General features: G+C 35.2%; 1 protein-coding gene across 2 annotated transcripts in view; it reads left to right on the top strand.

Moving 5' to 3' along the window:
* LOC105258398 (serine-rich adhesin for platelets) overlaps window positions 1-21587 on the top strand; it is a 173798-nt gene that overhangs the window by 109044 nt on the left and 43167 nt on the right. Inside the window, exon 2 of one of the 2 annotated variants that reach the window (XM_011269620.3) lies at window positions 7706-7777. The exons of the other annotated variant lie outside the window; for it this stretch is intronic. Within the exon in view, the coding sequence (XP_011267922.1) occupies window positions 7706-7777 (72 nt within the window). The remainder of the gene's footprint in view (window positions 1-7705; window positions 7778-21587) is intronic. 2 annotated transcript variants of the gene reach the window in all.

Here is a 21587-nt window from a genome sequence, read left to right as displayed (position 1 = left end):
TTAAATCATCAAGATTACCGACAGAAATTCTATTAGGTATAATCACTACGATAAAGATTGTAGAAAGTATACATATTCCTAGAGTTTTCCATCACGTAAGAAGACGTAATGAAGCTGCGTTGCACGTCGCGAAAAATGCAGTTTTACGATACAGCTACCGGCTGCGACTACAAACTCGCGCGATCGTATACATGTGCGTGTGTGTATGTGCAGATGCCCGGTTGACCTGAGCCGTATAACGGTTCCTGGCTGCTTCGACTCTTCCCGGTGGTAGTTTCTTCGCGTTTTTTCGAATCCTGTTGGGCAGGATCTCTCGGGGGGCCGTTTTAAGCCGATTATTCGAGCTGGTTCAGTTATTCGTACACGACATAAAAAGGGACTTCGTTCTTGCGCTTTTCATCGATGGTCCCGCCAAACGGGCTCGCAAAAAAGGTCACTTTCGAGGAAATAAACATTGGTTACTCAGAATTAGGAATTAATACGGCAGGACTTAATTATACCCAATAAGTTCAGGAAATATTATGTCAGGAAAATGTTAGTCTGTATAAAATTATCATATAATTAATTTAAATTATCATATAAAATTATCGAGGAAAAAATTACAAGAAAACAGACAGATTTTCAGATTTGAATTATTAATTTTTTCTAATTGATCTTATGGATTTATCTCCAGTTAAAATAATGAAATATAATTCAAAAGAATTTAAATTAAATATCGAGAAAAATTTGATAGAAAAAAAATGAAATGCCACATGTATGGAGTATCATCTTTTTTACAAGCATGTAAGATTTTAATTAAAGTAATCTAAATATGTGTGAACAATTTTCTTATTTCATATCGAAATCTGATGAATTATATTTCATATTATTATAGCATAAAATTGTAGAAAGTAAATAATCCGCTAATGAAGTTGAAATGATCAATGAATGATAGAATGTTATAAATTATTTAGATCCGCGTTTATGGTAGCGACATTAACATATAGTAAGTAAAACATTGCTGAAGGCAAAGTATGAAATTAATTAAGATTACAAGGAAGAAAGGAAGCAAAGGAGAACCTCGTTGTGATGCAACGATCAGAGAAAGAGAGATAGAGAAAGAAAGAGGTTTGCTCATCGGTTCAGAGAACCCTCTTACCATCTATACAGAAGCAACCGCGAAACAAATTGTATTGATTAAATCGAATCATTACTTATTCGCGGGAGAATGTTAAGGAAAGTCGTTGCTTTGTATTCAGTGGAGAAAATTCGTGATTCAACACTCAATTATCTTCGCTGCTATTTCTAATAGTATATTGAGCGTTTCATGGGTGCATTGTTTTTGTAATAAAATAAAATGGAGTAGAATAAAATAAAATGGAGAGCTGCATATTTCGAGGACTAATGGATGCATGATAAAAAAATATATATGAAATATTCTGTATAAACATGAAATTAAAATTAAGAGAATGATAGTTAGAAATTGCACAATTTTTTAAATAAAATTTAAGCGTTTTGAATATGCGGTACAAAATGATGGCAATTCTATTCTCTGCGAAAATAAATCACTGCATTTCAGTTATTAAGGTAAAGTGTTTCTTAAAATACGACACGAGTCGTAATTTTTGAATTACCACGGAATCATCACGATTCACTCGGTCACATGTGCAAATGTATGCATTTAGCACTTCTTCTTGCGCTATCTCTCGTCTCTCGTCGCGCGAGACGAAGTCAGCAACCTCGTGCCACTTTTCTGACGGCTGTCGATTATCATGATAATTGACTCGCGGAAAAATCAGTGTCGACCAGTCTGCTCTCTCCCCTCCTCTATCTCTTCACCTTCGACTAGTCGAGGGAAGGAAAAATTCGTCGGTAATTGAAACGCAGAGCATTAATTATTCGCGGATACCACGCTCAATCGCGTGACGCGTAATTCCCGAGATAAAATACATGACAAACCCCGTATCATTCGTACGTTAATTATGCACTACGATAAGCTACATGTAATTGACTTTCAAGAAATGTACGGATAAGAGCAATTTTCAAAAGAATCCCTTTTACTATCGATGGTGGGAACAAAAATAGCGTCAATATATTTAATTATTTTCTCACGATGTGATACAATAATATTTTCTAATTATCTATACATTACTAGAGAGAAATGTGTCAATCAATTGATGCAAAAATTGAATGACAACTTATTAATTCACATTTGCTAGCACACTTAAAAAAGCAGAGTTATAGGATATTAATTATTTCCATGATTATACTTGATTGCTCAACAAATATTCAAATATATCAATTTAAATTCCGAATAAAGTATTCCCCCTTCTAGTAAAATATTATCGATTCTCGATCGTTTGACGGAGATCGATGTATCAATAATCTTACACGTAAATCGTTGCACGGCCGCAGGTCATGTCTGCTCGTTCTCAACGCTGTCTGAGATGCTGCCACGCAAGTGGGAGTCCGCGCACTTGAAAATTGTTTCAGATTCCGCTTATTGCGAGCTGCGCCGACCTTTAACCTTTAAATCCCGGCGCATCAAAATGTAATTGGGGGTTTGTCGGACGCTGGATTGTCTGTTGGGGAATAGAGAAGAGTGAGGAAACCAGGCGCCTTTTTGACGGCGCGCGAGATGTATAAATTTTACATCAGGGAGCATTAGACTTGCAGCTTGTTTACTTGTCTTTATTGCTAAGCTTCGAATGTATAAAACTTGTAAATTTCACGACATTCACGAATGTTGTTCGTGGCAATTGAGTGAGAAAATATTCTTTATTAAGTTTTGATAAGATTTTTCCTTTGTTAAAGTGGGAACCTAATTATGAAGCTATTTTAAATTAACTTTTAATTAAAAAATTTTATTTTATGTATTTTAAGAAGTGAATTGTAATTATATTTAAATTTTTATTTCGAAGACTTCCAATTAGTTATAACAGAGTTATTTCGGAGAGTTAGTTATAGACATAAGATTTATCGTAGAAAATAGAAAAAAATATGGAAAGGATGATATAATTAATGAAATTTTTATTAAGAGAAAATAATTTTTGGTTTAAAAATATTAATAAAAAATATCGTTATTCTCTATTTAATATCTCTTAATAAGTACATTTAATCTCAAATTCTCTTAATAGGTACATTTCATTACATAAGTACAAGACATTACACTGAATAGGTACATTTCATTACATAAGTACAAGACATTACACTGAAAAAAAGTCGGGAGTCAATGATTTTGTTATGATGTTTAATGCAATCTTCTTTAAGAATGATATTTCTTTGTTTGTTATTTATTATTTGTTGTGTCACGTTCATACAAATAATTTATTAATTTTCGTTCACAATTATATTGTAATTAAAAAATCGACAAATAGTTAAAAAGTAGTTTTAGGCTCAATATATAAAAAATAAGAGTATTATCTTATATTGTAATTGTTATATTAAGTTTGTTATAATTATATAATTATAATTAAATAACAAATATTAAATAATTGAATAGAAAATCGTTCGAATTATCGGACAGAAAACATTTGATGAAAAGAAACAATTTTTGAATTTTGAGATTATTTGAAATTCATTAGGATGCAAAGCCTGGAACTATGAAACATTTATTCATTAATTACTAAATTATGCGATGTAGACTTATTCCTCGATGTTGCAACGTATAATTGTCCTTAGGACTATTATTACGGGACAATCCGTCGAAGGGAAATCTGTCTCCCGTGATACATTATTAAGTTTGTTTAATTCCGTTATTATAATTAATCGTCTGAAATAAGTATGCTATTATTCGTGCTGGATACAATGATTCAGCATCACGCAATTAAGTTAATTTAACATACATTGTTTTGCTCTTGTTTCCGCAGATCTTTCATAACATGTAGCAATCGAACATGTAATATAGAACTCCATTTTAATTACTCGTGAATAATTTTCTTTTTTAATCCATTATAATTTGTCTTAATTATATATATTATATTTATTTTTAATTAATATATAATATTTCCTTATAGATTTGTTGATTCGAGATTATTTTATAGATTATTTTAATAGATTATTTTATATCGAGATTCGAAATTTCAACTTTTGAAATATTTATGTAAAAATATTAGATGTTATAATTTTTACGATGTTATAATTTTTCGTCGAGAGAGGAATGTTGTTATCCTTGTTATCCGTGAGAAACAGGAATACATTCTCGTCAGATTTACGTAACAATGTGTAATTGTTATCTTGTGGTTTCGTGCGTTGAATTTTTCGCATTTATACCTGATTGACCCTGGGTGGTCGAAGACCTCAAAGGACGCATAGACCGGTAACATTAGGTGAGACCCGTGAAATGAGTTTGCTTGATTGGAGCGACATTTCTTGCTTGGACTTTCGAGTCGCTTGAATAGATACGCGATTAATAGATATCCTCCTAAAATTTTCCTATTAATACTTTCATGATGCGGAATTTAAGTTTGAAAAGAAATATTATTATAAATATGTATAATCTGAGTATATTCATTTTTAATATTAATTTTTATTCGGAATAAATTCAAACTTTGTTTATAATTGCATTCCCTTACGCCGCTCTTTAATTTTCGCATTTATCGTAACAACCGAGTGTTACTGGACGACTATTACAGAAGTGTTACGCAAATGTTGCGCAAAGGATGCACAGCGGTCATTATCCGGCGACAAAAGTGCCGCGCCTTCCTCGGCATTATTCTTCGCGTTGCGAGGAATACGAGGAGGAATGAGAGGCGCTCGATTATTATTCCGTTCGCGGAAAAGAGAAAATTGCAGATGAGTTGCCTGCGATCTCTCAGGCGACGTGTTTATCGGACTATTAGTCTCAGATACAGGCGAATTCATTCTCATGCGAACACATCTTTCGACAACGCTGACACCAGCGGGAACAACGCCATTGTCATTAGCGTGAAAGTCGATTCTTCGTTTAATCGCGGATCTGTCACTCGATTCGCTTTCAAGGAAAGTATTCTCTATTGAGATATCGGATTGTATTTATCATGTAGACAATTGCGGACAAAACACGGGATGTTTAGAAAGTTCGAGGACCAGTGCCTTATCGCGAAAACTTCCTAAGAATTTCTCTCATCATTCTAAAAATTCATGCATACTTTTAGTCTTGTTAAGATATAAATGTGTAGAATTGATTAGTTAAAATTGTGAATAATCGAAAACAGTGATATTCTTTTTTTTTGTATGAAATTTCTGTAAGTTTTAAGTGGAGATAATTATTTAAAAAATTTAAAAATTTAAATTATTTAAAAAATGAAAAATATAATTATCTTATATAGAAGAAATTGCTTGTCTCCGTTAAATTGTTCTAAAGTTAGAATATTTTTTGTTAGAAACGACAACACATCGTGTCGTTTTATGTAATTATTCCTCACGGTCGTGAATTTACTTTCACGCTTAGTTGCTGATAAAGAATGTGAAAAATCTCAGCGTAGTACTGCTGAGTTACGTGGCCGGATTTAATTAAATCATGTATGTATTAGAATAAACGTATTCTTTTTTTGTATTACATATTAGATCCGGCTCTAAATTAATTATAAAAAAAATTCATGGGCATATCATTCAAGTGCACTAAGACTTTGTTAATCAATTATAATTAATTGTGTGTTTATAAAATATGGAATTTTAATTAGATTTGTCTAATAATTCATATCATAAATAATTATTCATATTATAAATAATTATTCATATTATAAATATATTATAAATCTCTCTCGCGCTACCAATATAAAATTGGATGAATATGGAAAAAGATGTTTGTTATATTTTTTCTTTGTGAAACATTTTTCGCGATGTTTTAAATACGTTTTCGCACGTAGATATATTTCTTCGCAATCTTCGTTGCGCGTATATATGTTAGAAATCAGGTTCTTCCAGCGTTCGTTCTGTCTGTCAGTCGACGATCCATGCAATAAACGAGGAGAATAGTCTGCGATTTTTTTCTCGTCCGAGAATCTCGAACTTGCTCCCGCTGAGACGCGTTCTGTCAGTCTCACAAAAAATACGGTAGCGCGCGAAACATCAGTATGACAACTAGTTCTCAGGATCGCGAGAGAGAAGAAAATGCAATGATGAGTAAAGCGTAAGGAGAGAAAATAAGAGAGAGAATTCCATGGCGCAGTGGCACGCACGTGAATGCACTTGTCGGCCGCACACACGCATATAAGAACGGTGAACCTGTTGCATCCCGGACGTGTTCGTAGAGCTACATTGCAGAATGCACTTCGACTTACATGCCATCGCTCGATGCACATATGTTCCTAAATGTCCGGCAATCCTCACGGAATTAAATGCAATTACATGATCGAAACATACGAGCGAGTTTGAAAAGGGAAACCGTAAAATAAATTTTACAGTGAAAAAAAATGCTTGACTTTAGATTTCTGCGGATCAATGTAAGACTTACAGCTTAAAGAGATTTGTGATGAATATTATAATTCATGCCCTTCTGTACTAAAATTTATTTGATTAAATAATACTGTTTTTTGTTCGATAATTAACTTGTAACAAAAATTTGCATTTTTCGATAGATTCTTTTCCAAATTTCTTTTAATATTATTACATGAAAGTTGTAAGAGATTTAAGAACTAGTCTTGGGGAAAAAGCTTTAATTCTCCCTGGGAACGTAATCTGCGGAGGCAGGATTTCTCTAAGATACGATCCGACATTGACGGCATCGCTGGAATTTGCATGATTAGTAAGTGATGCGCCAGGCTGCTGACGAAGGATGCACCTGGTATTCGGTGTGTTGCTCACGCGAATGTATCATCAGCGAAGGGTTTCTCGCAACAGCCGTGGGCACTTTCCCAATAAGAAACACGATGTTCTCCAGAATATAACCATAAATATGCATTTTGCGCGCATTAAAGTTTCCTTCAAGAATTAAAAATAATTCTCTATTCGAAGTTTGAATAGAGAATATTGCATCGAAAAGGAATAATTGCATCAGCTTTCTATAAAAAATATATCAGATACATAAGTTATAATAATTAAGTGATTTAAATTACTTCATAACACAACATTCATGTTACATGTTCAGTTTATAAGCGAATATTTCGAAGCACATCGATCTCGATTGAAGATCAATCAAAAATTCGATCGTAACCATCACGCTCCTTTCCATATAATCGGTCCAATTACACGACACAATTTCCTGGCCGGACAAAGAATATACCGTGGGCAACGAGGCAACGCATTAGATAATGCATGCATTATGCAGGCGGCGGGCAAAAGCGACCGCGAGAACCGCAATGGCTATTAAAGCCCGATCGAAAAAGAACGCACATCGGCGCGCTTCGCATCAGGCTGGCGAGCGGGAAAAAAAGAATGTGAAATCCAGATCGAGGAGCGCGTTATCACCCTCAGATTGCCCCTTTCCTCTCCCCCTTTCCTCTCCGGTAATAAGAGGAACGTCAGACTGGCGTAATGGCTTGTGAGTGAGCGTGCCACGGCATCATAAATTCACGACGCGCATTTCCCGCGTAACGTTAAGTAGCGACTTCATCCGGTGGTCAGTACTTGCTCGGTCGATCCTGGGTAAGGACACGCCGCTCGCGTTCGGCTAGCCGCGAAATCATTGTCCTTAACACACTAACACGATTTCTTTTCGCGGAGATGTATGCTCGACGATGACGATACACGTATGATTATACCTATGAGTCGCCTCGCTCTAATTAAAGCTCTCTTTCTTTTATAGGTACGTTGACCAAGTGTTGCTGCGCGCAGCGTCGTCGGAAGCGTGAGAAGATCGAGGATCGCCGGAAGTATGGTATGATGCGTTCAGCATTTTTCACGAGTACGAGACATTCAAGTCTGTCGCTTAGATTCATTGGCGATTTTAATCGTCCTGATTCTTATTGCGACAAATAATTATTGAAGCATGTTTGGCAAGAAATTATGAATTTATTACGGCAACATGCAATATTGTTTTATGAATTATGAAAAGTTAAATAGCGTAAACTGCATAATGAGATCGTATCGAAAATGATTGTAAAAGAATTGTGTGATTCCTCTAGTCTCTATTATTCTTAATATTTTTATTAAATTAAATTTTTTTATCAGATTTTGATTTGAATGTCTTCAACATTGATGTTTTTAAAATTTGGATTGGAGCTAAGAAATAAGGTTTTTTAAAAAGTGTGACGTAGTATTATTATATAGTTTTTACTATTACAAAAACAAATTTCCTTTAAAAATTCTATAAATTGGCAGTTTGATTGACTTTTTTGCATCCATTATGCGTAATTGTTCTCATCTCTTCTGAGTCTCATTATCTTTTCTTCAGTTCTTTGATCGTTCTTCCGATTAACTGAATCATCGGAATTAATTCTTCGGATTTTAAAAGAAAGAAAAGTATTTCCATTTATTAATACCATTACAAATTTTATTATTCCACATATTTTTGCATGTTTAAAATTGCATATTACAATATTCTTTTCGATCATATTTCGAGGTAAATCGAGATTTCATAAATATATTTATTTGTTTTGTATTTAAATATATATAAAATACATTATTAAAATTTATTTTCGTAAAATAATAAAATGATAATTTTTTTTATTGCGAGATGAAAATAGATCGGCAATATTTTGAAAGCGTTTTTGACAATCAATCACGTGCAGGTTCGTTGTACAAGTCATTGCGACATATTCTTTTCCAGCGTTCGTTCTCAACATTATAGGAACTCGAATGAAGGCGCTATGAATTTATTTTTAAAGGATCGTCGATGTGTATGTGTTAACATCGCGATTAAGCGCTTCCTAATTAAGGATTTATTTACATTGTATTGTTACAAACACCAGTCGCATCCCGACGACTGATTTTTTTGCGCAATGACTCGCAGGTGAAAACGCGACGCGTTGGCCTTGCATCTGCGTTGCGACAGAATCTCGCGGTTGTCGACGCCATTTGTAACCGAATTATCTCATTATTTCATTAGGCAACGAGCTGCCTAAGCGTCGTGTTCATAATTAAGCGTCTCGTGACTTGGAGTGTCGCAAAAAGAGGTTCGTTTTCCGTTACCGCGAGGGTAGGCATTATCCTCTTCCTTTAATCGTCCAAGTTGATCTCTAATGACGAAGAATTTTCATCGACTACGCCCCTTTGGTTGTCTAGCGAGAAGAGTAACGATCGCTTGGGAAATCGCGCTATCATCATCGATGACGGATTATTTAACAACGATCCTCTCTTACAATCTCGTTAAACACGTATTAGGCTCTTAGATCTTTTATTAAATAAGCAGAACGCAAGGCCACAATTTGTAAGCATTATTGGAGAAATTTTACTCGTTGACGAAGTTAAATCAAAATACCGCAGAAAGATTCAAGACTTTATTGAAGCCGAGATATCGCGGTTAGTATAAAGTTCAAGTGTCAATTGCGATCGTTATAATCGCGCAAAACGAAGGAAAATTGCGCTCTGGATAGACATGTTAACGATTATTATATCATGTCCACCAATTTCTCCGGATGTTATTTTGGCGTGACACTCGTAAGATTACGCTAGTAACACGCGATTTCTCTGACCATTAAACTTCTTCGTGGCTTTCACCAGATTGCAGCTATCGCGCATTGCGCTGTCGCATCTGCATTTGATAGCGAGCTACATGCAACTGCTTCGCGCATCGAAAGCGCCGGAAACTTTCTTCTTCCGGGAGGAATGCCGCATGGCAGCATTTATCAAACTGAATTTGCATAAACGATATCGCGTGGCATATGTGAAGCGCGATACAGATATTTGACAGTTATTTTATTTTGCTCCGAAATATCGCAATAAAAAATTTGTGATTTTTTGACAAAAGAATTTTAAACAAAGAGACTTTATGGTGCAAATATAAACATAAAATTAATTGTAACGATAAAAGAAATTAAAGCAATTTCTTTTAAGATTCATTTTTTAGAACAAATAATCAATTTTATATAAAACATTCTGTTTTAAAGCTTACAATTAAAATGTTGAAAGCTATAATATTAAATCTATGGTTATATCTAATACATAAAAATATAAAAATTTCCACAGTAACAATTAAATAGAAATATTATTTATTTGATATACGCAATAATTTTTTCTAAATGTTCATGTTTTATTACATATATAAGGAATTATTTCTGTTTCGTAAAATTACAATGTGAGCTGAAACATACTTATGTTGTTAAGTTAAAACTGACGTAAGTAATATGTGTGTTTTTCTCTCGCGATGTAAGAACGGCTCATTTAGACTTTCACTGTTTATCGTAACCCGCATTACGTTGCCAATGATGGACGAGCGTGATGCACTTTTAGATGCAACAACCGGTGACAGGCCGGTGCAGTCCACTGCGTTTCGTCCTGCAGTGCTTGCCGGTTTAACGAACCGACCGAAGGCCGTGCATCGATTTTCGCGCGATCGGAATCTCGCAACCGCTTTCTTGTGTCTCTCATAATTTACTCATGTACGCATGACCAGCAATACAAAGCACTTTTAATCAAGTGCCGGCAAAATCAGTGAGCGAGATGAGGAGAGGATGAAGAACTCGAGGCGAACAAACAACGATTCGTACGTAAAGTGTTCATTTCTCCATTCTCTAAAATTTTATAGATTGATGATTAATGAGATGTAGAATATATAATTTATCAAGATATATTATATCATTAAGTTATATACATTAATAGACAGCAGAATATAAATTATATTATCAATATCTGAAATTAATGAGAAAAAAAATGATAAAAGAAAAGTGCAACATTTCTATTACAATGTATATTTAATGTACGCTTTCTCAAGTCCTTGTTTAATTCTTAATATCTCGCAAAGAGAAGGCAAACATTTTTATTTATTCGACTATATATTAAATATACACAGTAAAAAATAAAATGTTAATTTTAACATTTTTTTACATTTTGTCCCAGAAAGTCCACTCTAAATTTTAAGTTAAATAATTCATTCGTCGTATGTTACTTATTGACAAACTAAAAATGTTAAATAATTGACACAATACTTTACATTTATTTTTGTTATTGTGACTTTAAGTGTAATGTAAAAATAACATACAAATTAATTAAAAATTACATGAAAAAATAGTTACAATAATTCATAAGAATTGTTGTAGGACATTAACATAGTAATTATTTTAACTTAAATTATTTGTAATAGAAACATTTGATTTTAATAAATTTGATTATTTTGTATGTCAAAGTTCAAGATTATTTGAAGATTTACTTTAACTCTTAGAATGTTAAACTGACTTTGAGACATGTTGATAGTTTAAAATGATTATGTTAAAAATATTCAAAATAATATTCCATTTCTAAGAGACATATACAAAGTGTTAAATTATAAAGTTTACATAAATGTAACGCATGGAAATGTTATAAAAATAATAACATAGGTTGTATGTTAATTTTACATTCAAAAGTACTAATCAAAACGTGGTGGTAACACAAGAAAATTTTAACATATGGTCGCACAATTTTTTACTGTGTATAATGTGGCACTGAAATGGAACCGTCAAGCTGGACAAATTTGAGGCTCGAGTTGGCGGTGTCAAAAATATTACTGATGTACATCCGGATGGATGTGAAAGACTTGCTGCGTTCTCGATCGTGAGTCATGTATCGACAAATCGAACTCGACTTTCGCACGATCCGCATACACATGGCGCGGGTCTCCATTGAAGAGGGGAATTCTCGTGACTTACCCTTATGGCGCGCCATAGTCGGTGGACGGGCGGATTTCTCTGAAAAGTCGCCGATAAATGCAGATGTGCGCGGCCGACGAGAAAGCTAACACGCAAAAGCAATATACCCTCCTCTAGGTATGGCAAGAGCCATATGCCGCATTACCGCCGTAAGTGCAACTACCGGCCTATCGTATGCACTTGAAATTATTCGCGAAAACGAAAATAAACGAGAAGTAAATTGTTCAGTTGTCATAATCAAAATATAAATTTATATAATCGTCTTGGAGAAAGATGTCACATTTTTCTGAGTTACGATTAAATGCATACATTCCTGGTAGCTTACGAGGTAATAACTTTATTAGTTTATGTTACTAACGCAGAGATATTTATCATGAAAAAGTATAATTCATTTACATGTTTATTTTTATTAATTATTTATTAATTTAACTATAAATTTTTCTAATTTTTATACGAATTAATTTGTTTATAACTTTTTTTTTGAAATTGAAGAGAAATATTAAATGTGCGTGACTTTACTTTAGGTAGAAGTAAATAACTGAAATATTAGTAATAAAAATAATGTAAAAATGATATAAGCTCGATAAGTATCGCGTAATAAGACAATTGAATACAAATCAATGGATCTACCTGCTGGTGGTTACTCATCGGTTACGATGGATATCTTCGAATACTTGGATACCCGCCGCTTCTCACGGACATTGTTCATGCTCGTTTGCAGATAATAACAGCCGTTTAATTTCGCATCGCGGTTACTATCGAGGGTGATTCGACAGCATCGTCTATTGTATCGCTGACGACCCATCGATCACGACGAGATTCAATCTCTCGGTATCTGGAATTACTCGCAAATAGATTGTCTATTGCTAGGGATTTTTTTTACATGAATCTCTGCATTGCCTTGATGTCAAACGTTAAAACGCAGTTAAATTTTTTTTATCAGTTTACAATAAGTAAAGAAATGTCTAATCCTTTTGAAGAAACATCGAGGAAATCTTATATGCGGTGAAAACGTCGTGGATTCTGGCTACTATCCAGGTATGTTTAAGGCATGAGCATCCCATCGTGCCAGGAACGCGTTGAATAAATGTAAATTCAACCCTCATAATAATTGCCACCACGGTAATCACTTTAATAGCCGCTTCTGCCATGACGGGATGCCATTCTAGTCGCGGCGCGATGAGCGCCAGTTGCATTAATGAATGCGTTTTATGAGAGCGCGAGGGAATGCGCCGCCATCAAAAAGGCACGGTGCAAATTCATCGATTTGATCGACCGTTTAGATATTGCTAATAAATTATTTGTGCAAAAATACTCGTTATGCTCAGAGAATAAAGAAAAGAGAGATCTTAGAACATACTACAATAAAACATAATAATCGCGCGATTTTTTATTCAATCATAGAATAGAGAAATGAGAAAATATATGCGTAATGCGTAGATGAGTATAATTACTGTTCGCATATCTTTTATTCTAACTTATAAAGAGAATAATTGCTTAACTATAGAAAAGATATAATGTTATTAATGATTGCAAAGATAAAAGATGAAAGGCTGAAAGAAATCGAGTTGTTGCGTGATGCTATTCAGGTTACTTGACGCCTTTTTACTCGGTGCTGTCAAGTATTATTCGTCATACACACTGAATCCTTAAAGTTATTCTTTGCCAACGAAGGAACTGCGTATCCTTGCTGCACTTGGAACTGACTTCAATTAAAATTAAATGCTCGCGCGCGTTTCTCGTTAACGATTTGTGGCACTTTTATTAAGAAAATTTCATTCTAACAGTAACATTGTGGCCATTTTCAGCAATAATTTATTTAAATGTCTGTCGAGGAACGTGCGATTCGTTACACATTTCATTGTAGACACGCGTGAAGATTGAAAAGTCGCTCGAAACAGATCGCACTTCTGTTTTGCAATGTCACGCCTCCGATGTACATGCAAATTCTGCCGCTAAAAAAAATTATGATTTATCGGTGGCGCAGTTGTTACATCTCGAAGTAATCTTGCGACGATATTAAGAGAGACAAGCTCCTTCCTCTCTTTTTGACATTTATAATGTCCGCCGTTTGAATTAAATTTGAATATGTGTATTTAATATACGTATCTCGATTATATTATGCCAATTTATGTATCAAACTTTAACGATATGATTTTCTATTTTTCAGATGATTAAAGATAAAAAACCTTTTAAATTAATTCTTTAGAATAGTAATGGCTCATCGTACAAAACGTTTAAAATCATATCAGGAAAAATAGAAATCTTCGCTTCTTTTAAATATTACAAATATCTGTTGATTTTGAATAACCTGACGAAAGCGACCATGGCAACTATGAATTTTGAAAAAGAAACTCATCGAATCTTTCCGTAACTTTTAACGCGATGCATTAACTCATGCGTTCAGCAACGATGACGAAGGAAAGTCATTCATCTTGGCCATCGCACTTGCAGTAAATCTTTAAATTATCCAACTGGAATGAAGGAGAAGAAGAGAAGGAGGAGGAAGAAGAAGAGCATCCTTGCGAATTCTGTCTTTTCCCTTTTCTAACCACGGAGGCTGATCGCAAGGCTCCAATTAAAATAAACGCGTTCGCCGCTTTTCTTGTCACCGTTGGAAGCAGCAGTTAGGTCGACGCTACCTCGTCACCTGACGCTTCTCCGAACGGCGAAAGACGTTTCCAAGCCATGTCGTCAATTCCCCTCGAGGGGGGTCGTTCTCTTGGTTCATTATTCTGCGCCAGTCATCCTCTCTTCTGCGTTCGTAGGACGCTCGTCGTCGTTCTTCGCGAGTCATTCTCTTCGGCGCTGTTCTCCTTGGATCATTCTTCTCCTCGTTCTCCTTGACTCAGACTCTTCTTCTTCGTCGCCATCTTCTGCTTCTTCTTCTTCATTATGGAGCACTTTTCTCTCTCCCCGTTCTCCGAAGAATTCTTCTGTTTTCCGCTTTCTGATATCGTTCGTATTCCATATTATTCAAGATGAGAATTGGACAACAGATTAGAACAACAGACAAGGGATTAGCAGAATTGAATGAAACATTGTAAAGTTGGAAAGATCATGATTAATAATTGAATTAATATATAAATTTTATTTTTCCTCGAATTAAAAATTACAAATTTACATCTTAACATATTTACATAGAATATTATGAAGAATATTATTTTTCATAGAGTAAGTTTTTTCGCTTTAAATTTAATATCTTTTTTGCTGAAGCAACCCAGAACGTTCAAAGAGATTAGTCTGTTTCTAGTCGTACTTTTTTTTCATACGAAAAAAAAAAAACGTTCATCGCCGGGTTTCTTAGATCAGTCACGGAGGATCAGCCGAGCCGCGCGGCCGTTTGTGTCCGCGAATGGACGCAATTTCCAAGAGGCAGCCACCGCCGAGCAAAAAGCTTGAAAGATCTGGCCGCGCAGCAGCGTCAGAAGTCAATGCCAGGAGTGTCGTTAACCTTCTTTGCGGCAACATATGGCAACATATCCTGACGAGGAGGCATAGAGAAGGAGACGCCGCGGGAATCCGCCGCGACATTTGAAGACGTGTCCGCCGACCGCAGTAACGCTTAACTGGCTGAAGAATGCTCGACAGCATCTTCCGCCAGACGTATATCTGCGATTATTGTATGATCGGATAGCGCCGTCTTTGCTCCCATAAATACCAAACTCGTTTGAGGAAAGGCAGAAAATATGGGACGATGTTAAAGGGAAAAAGAGGTGGATATAAATTTTTGCGGAGAGTCCAAATTTTGATGGAAAGCGATATCAATAATAAATCGAAAATCGATCTTTTCTTTGGAAAGAAGATCTCACGCTTGCAATGATGAAATTATAGCCTCCCTTCGCGGAACCGATTTGGCTTCCAGATTTTATGCGCGTGTGAGCGCCGTTGGAATCGTCCACATGCGGAATATTGACGAAGGGTCCGCGGATTCTGGATATCTCTCGCGACTACTCGGACATAAATATCATATCATTATCTCAACCGGTTGGCAGCATACTATGACAAGACGATGATCGCGCCGGGAATAGCGAATGGCTGGCACGTCGCGCCTGGTGATCGAATCATACAGGTGGCCCCACGAAGTGTCATTTAAATATACATGAAGCTGAAAGATGGGGCCCTTTCAACGGTGAGATACGAGTGCCCGGAATACGCTGTACCGATTACAAATTTGCCAATTTTCCGCGCGCCAACCTCTCTTCGCGACATAAAGTAGCAATTTCACAGTTCAAACAGGAATCCTTCGCCGTAACTGTTGGTCCTCCGAGAATAATACAAGAGCAGGTTTTTTAAAGATAGTCATGCTTTCGAAGGTTATAAAATTTATCCGGAATTGTATAAAAGAGAAATTTGATTGCAAAATTCTCATTCAATTAATTTTTATTAATTTATTTTATCATCTGGCGTAGCGAATTATTTATTTTTTTGAATATTAAAATAAAGCAGAAATGGAGAGATAAAAATAATATATTATATATCTTGAAAGCTTGGCTGTGTACTTAGTCGAAGAGTGCCTCTCGTGTTGCATTTTGTACATGCGCGAGGTGATCTTCGTCATTATTACTCTGCAAAGTTTGCCCATCTTTCGAATTCGAAGAAAAACATACCCTTCGAAGGCAAGTTTCGTATTCGTTCCTTATGAAGCGTCACGGGATGGGTCGCGTACACCTGCAAGGTGTGTCTCGGAATAACGCGGATATATGTGCAACATCATAAACGTTTAGTTTTTTACGGAAGCCGACTCATATCGTAGATATTAACGATTGCCGGCTTCTCAACGCATGATATGCGATCCATGGCGAAACGTGATTTAACCGAGAATTAATTTATGCACTTTAAAACTTCTCATTCGAAACTTCTTTACGATGCAGAAACGTAATTTTTTTGTAGCTTCAAAATATACAGTTATAAGGAAACATAAATCATCAAGTGAAATAGAATGTTTTCGATTTTGCAATTTTAACTTACCTAATACTATTTCAATTGATATTATTTTTCATGATATTAGTCGAGAAATTTTTGAATAATTTATCAGCTGATTTCTCAATGTGAGGATTCAGGTCCTCGTTACGAAAATGTCGCTGTTATTTGAAGAATATTGACACAAATATTATGCGAGGAATTAATTTCAGACAAGAAAAAACATTTCCCGCATCAATCATATTACGCGTGCTCGTGACGCTACGTCTAACTATGCACCCGAGTGCATCGTCTTGCGGCGCAGCCTTGAACGGTCAACGAAGGCCAAGGTATACATAGCGTCGGGGCGCTAAAAAATGCTCGCACCGAGCAGTAAGCTCGGTTCACCAGCCGCGATAATTAGTAGCTCGTTGATTTTTCCAAAGAGACATAACTCATCATCCGTCAACGTAGGCTACCCGCTGAGACTCTCGAAAGAGAGAGAAAGAAAAAAAGGAGAGAGTATCCCGAACCGCGCGCGTGCAGGGAAGCTCGCATCATCTTCTGCGCGATTTCCCAAACAAATTACATAGTGCATGCTAGACTTCGCCGTTCAACTTAGAGCCTGCAATTTAAACCGGAGATCTATGCTCCTTCTTTCGAGGATAAGAGATAGAACGACGCCCCATTATTATCTCTTGACATAGCAAAACATTTTCTCGGGAACAGATTCACGAGGATAGAACAGTGCAGATTTCATCTGGAAAAATGGAAAATTTTAAATTCCATTTTTCATGGAAATTTATCTTACTTTATAATATTTTTGTCGATAATGAAAAAAATGATGAATATAGGAAGAAGGAAAAATTGAAACAGATTCACGTGAAAAGAACGGTTGACGTGGGACGAGATTGGAAATCTCGTGTAGAGAGAAAATTATAAGCTTGTTGGTTGCGGAAGTACAGTGCAAAATCGCCGGGAAAAACCTAGGAAAAAATCGTGGGCGTGGAACGATTGAATACAAAGTTGATTGGAAAATCTCGGTGAAGTTTTTTTCTCACTTCTGACGTCAGCATTAATTATCGTGAGGTGACATATACACTGAGAAAAAAAACTGGTTGCATTAATTAGAAATCTGGTAGATTCAACCAGTATGTCTGTTGGAAAATAGACGAATTAGAATTCCTTTAGAAATTATTAGATGATTAATTTTTTCCTGTTAAATTTACCAAAGTTTTCTAGACAATACTAAATTTACAAAAAAAGACATCCATATTTAATTAATATAACAAGAGATTTTATAGATCCAACTAGAAAATATTAACCAAATCCTTGTAGTAAATTCTATTAAACGTTCTAGTTACAAAAAATCGAGTCTCTATCGTGATAACTAGAAATTCTGCTTGGTTTAATCAAAATGCCTTTTATCAGATACGTCTTGTTAGTACAATCAAACGATTTTTCTCAGTGCAGTTAACTAGAGAAGACACTAATGTGTGACTATATTTTTTTATTATAAGGATGATTCTTAAATATTGAACAATCAAGTTAGTAAAAAATCAAAGAGATAATATAAAAACATAATTTTCATATCAATATATTAGTTCAAAGAACTCAGTAAAAAACGTAATTTTTTATCTTTTTATAAGCAGATGTAACTCATTACGCATTGATGTCAATACTTAATGCGTGTATTTTCTCGCGCCTACATCTCACGATAGTTTCAAGTAGTTTGCATAATCATGCGTATGTGGGTAGAGGGATATAAAGGACATAACAATTTTCATCGGTAGCATTCAGAATATAATTTAAAGAAAAAACGAGATAATGGCAGAAATTTCACTTTGACTTACAATTGGAGGAACAAGATGTCACTAGGAAATCTTTGTTGGAATCGCGAGAAGCCTACGAAATGGAAAGCATTGCGCAAGATGTGTAGCTTGAAGTATTTTCCAGCGGCGCGTGTGATTGTTATGACCTATGGAAATACGCGTGCACGCACGATTAAATGTCGGTATTAAGGCAATATCAAATTATTAGAAACTTATATACGAACAGTTTTTATTATTTGTAGGCGCTTATTATTTGCGGTATTCTCTCAACCAGAGGTATCTCGCAGCGAGATGCAGCTCGATGCGAGAGCTCGAGTGCATTAATGCGGATACGTCATGCGGCGCGGGGAATCATCAAGTCGTACCGAGCGTTTAGATGAGTGCATTCTCTCCGTAGGTAGCAATGTTGACAGACGGTGAGTTACATTGCTACAGAAAAATCGAGTTTAATTGTCGAAAGGCGACGTTGCCGATTGCTCGATGATTAAATCCTTCAAAGTATATTTTGTCAGAAATTTGCAATATCAACACGTTACTTCAAATCCTTTTTAAAATAGATAATAATCATATAATAATAAATTTAGAATAAACAACGAGAGGAAAAAAGATAAAGAAAGAAAACAATAATATGAAAAAAGTATATCTTTATTATATTATTTTTGAAAATTAATATTAAATATTAATAATGTTTCTTGATAACATATTAATTAAATATTATTTCATTTAATTATTTCTATAAAAAGGATCACTACGAGTCTATCATCATTGAAAATTAAAGGTCTTGCAGATCACAAAATTAATTTTAATTACATCAAATTAAATTAAATTTTATCTATTTTTATTTTTATAATAGCTTTTTTGAAAGTGACGACATTTTGTTTTATATATATCGAGCAATTATCTTGGATTTTTCGAAGCAAATTACACGAGGCGCGCATCGCCGCAACTGCGTCGCGTTAAAGGATGCACTCGGTGTGCACTTTGGTCGGACGCAAACGCTTCTCGTTACAACACCAGCGTATATATCTACTTATACCGATACCTATACCTATACCTATCCACCTTATTCTACACGCGCGTCTCGTCTCGTAACTCGGCCGTTCACTTTTATTATTTGCCGTTTTACGGCAGGAAGTCATTACCGCATGCAGATTCGCGGTGCGCCGAAGGCCGAAGGGCAATCGCGAGGGAAGGGGAAGGGAGCTTTAGTAAAAACGAGCCGCATACGCACGGCTCCCTCGTATCGCCACGACGACGAGGCAGGTACGCGTACGTGCTTTTGATACTTACTTCTTGTACCCGGCACGAATCCAGTCCCCTCGTTAAACGTAAATATGGACGTTGCATAATATGCAACATTCTGCGAGAGTGTGATCTACCTTCGCTGTAATTATGAAAATGCATGTGTATCTGTCTTTTTAACGTTCACGTGATATTTGTAATTTGATTGATTTGTTGCATTTGATATATTTCAACTTTGTTGATATACATGTAATATAATGTGATATAATTTGTATAAGAAATGAATTTTTCTAATATGTATAAGAAATTAATTTCTTGATTCCGTATAAACATTTATTATCCAATAAGCTTTTAGGATTATTATCGAAAATATATGCGTCACAAAGTGCAGAAACTCGTTTTAAGTAAAAAGCAGCTATCGATGGAAATAAAGTATCGGGCTTTGACGGTTACTCTTTCGCTTCGCGTAAGTGCATTTGAGAATCACGCCCATTTATCATCTTGGTAACCAAAGTGGTTACTGCGAAGAGAGAAAGAGAGAGAAAGAGAGAGAGAGAGAGAGAGAAATAGGAAGATTGACGTACAATGCATTCGCGGGGATGATTCAGAACGCGTAATTCTTGACGAACTTTTTTTCTTTTTGTTTGACATTTTCTACGTGTGATTCAGTTCCAGCCAACCAGTATTATGCATCACGTGGTGCAAGGACCTATGGGTTTATCCAAGGCTATTCACGCCGGCGTGAATAACAAATCGTGATTACATGAATATCGATACTTTGAAAAGATTCGACGCTGAACTGTCGCGTTATTTTTTCGAATCTATCACAGTTAACGAGATGGGAGAGATAATTCTTATATAAAATATCTAAGTTATATAAATGTGGGAATTAAAAAAAATTAAGATGGAAAAGAAAATGTTTACAGAATTTTTAAAACAATTTTTTTGAATTTTGGAGAGAAATTCATCAGTTACATGTAACCAATTTTAGAAAATTTATATCATTTTTTAAACTTCCATCTTTTACAAAATAACAGCAGCTTGGAAACTATTCAGCAATTATGAAATTTTAGATTTTTTATTCTATTGTTTTTCTCTTTTCGTTTTTTTGTAATGCGAACTTCTTTCTAAGCTCGAATAGAAGTCTCCTCAAAAGGGAAAAATGGCTGACAGTGGTCAGCCCGGATATTGGGGCGATATAAGTAGCCTATGGACCATCTATACGATTACTACGAATGCTATCCTTCACTCTTTCGCAAAAGATCCTCACTTCTTCTTGAAAAAGAGACACATGTTCGCAAATTCTTCCCACAATTTTTAAATAATTTCTCCTTTTCGTTTCGGTAAAAATGTAAATTCCTCGAGTAGAATTTCATGTTTAGCTGAAGAACAGTTCGGATAGTTCCTCAGTGAAATTTTTAAATTAATCACGGCCATCAATATTTTTTTTTTTTACATGGCAACTATTTTAAATGAGATAAAACTTTACAGAGTTAAACATTCATAAAATTTCGAATTAGTTTTATTATAAAATTAAAAACATATTATATATTATATATTCTTTACAATGTATTATTATTTTAACATAATTATGTTAACTAGTAACAACAAGTAGGAGAAGGAACGACAAACTGTTTCGTGGAGAGCGGAAGCATAACTTTCGTCATTATTCGTAACTCGGGACGAGGACAAAGAACCTATGGGCGAAGGGTCGTTGCATTCTAGAAACAGTCCTTATACGATCGAAGCCGCAATGCGGCATTGTCTCAGCATTTTTCTTGCCTCTAGCAGAGGAGGCTCTTTTCTCGCAAGTTATATAATAAAATGACTGTTTGTGCTCTTCCTCTAGCGTCTGTCGCTACGCATGTATGTATGTATTTGTACGTATACCAAGTGCGTGCACGTACACATATCGATGCACATCAAC

This window comes from Camponotus floridanus, unplaced genomic scaffold (assembly GCF_003227725.1).
Source record: "Camponotus floridanus strain SB8 unplaced genomic scaffold, Cflo_v7.5 scaffold43, whole genome shotgun sequence".
NCBI lineage: Eukaryota > Metazoa > Arthropoda > Insecta > Hymenoptera > Formicidae > Camponotus > Camponotus floridanus.
The sequence above is the reverse complement of the archived record's forward strand: the minus strand, read 5'-3'. Positions and strand labels throughout refer to the sequence as shown.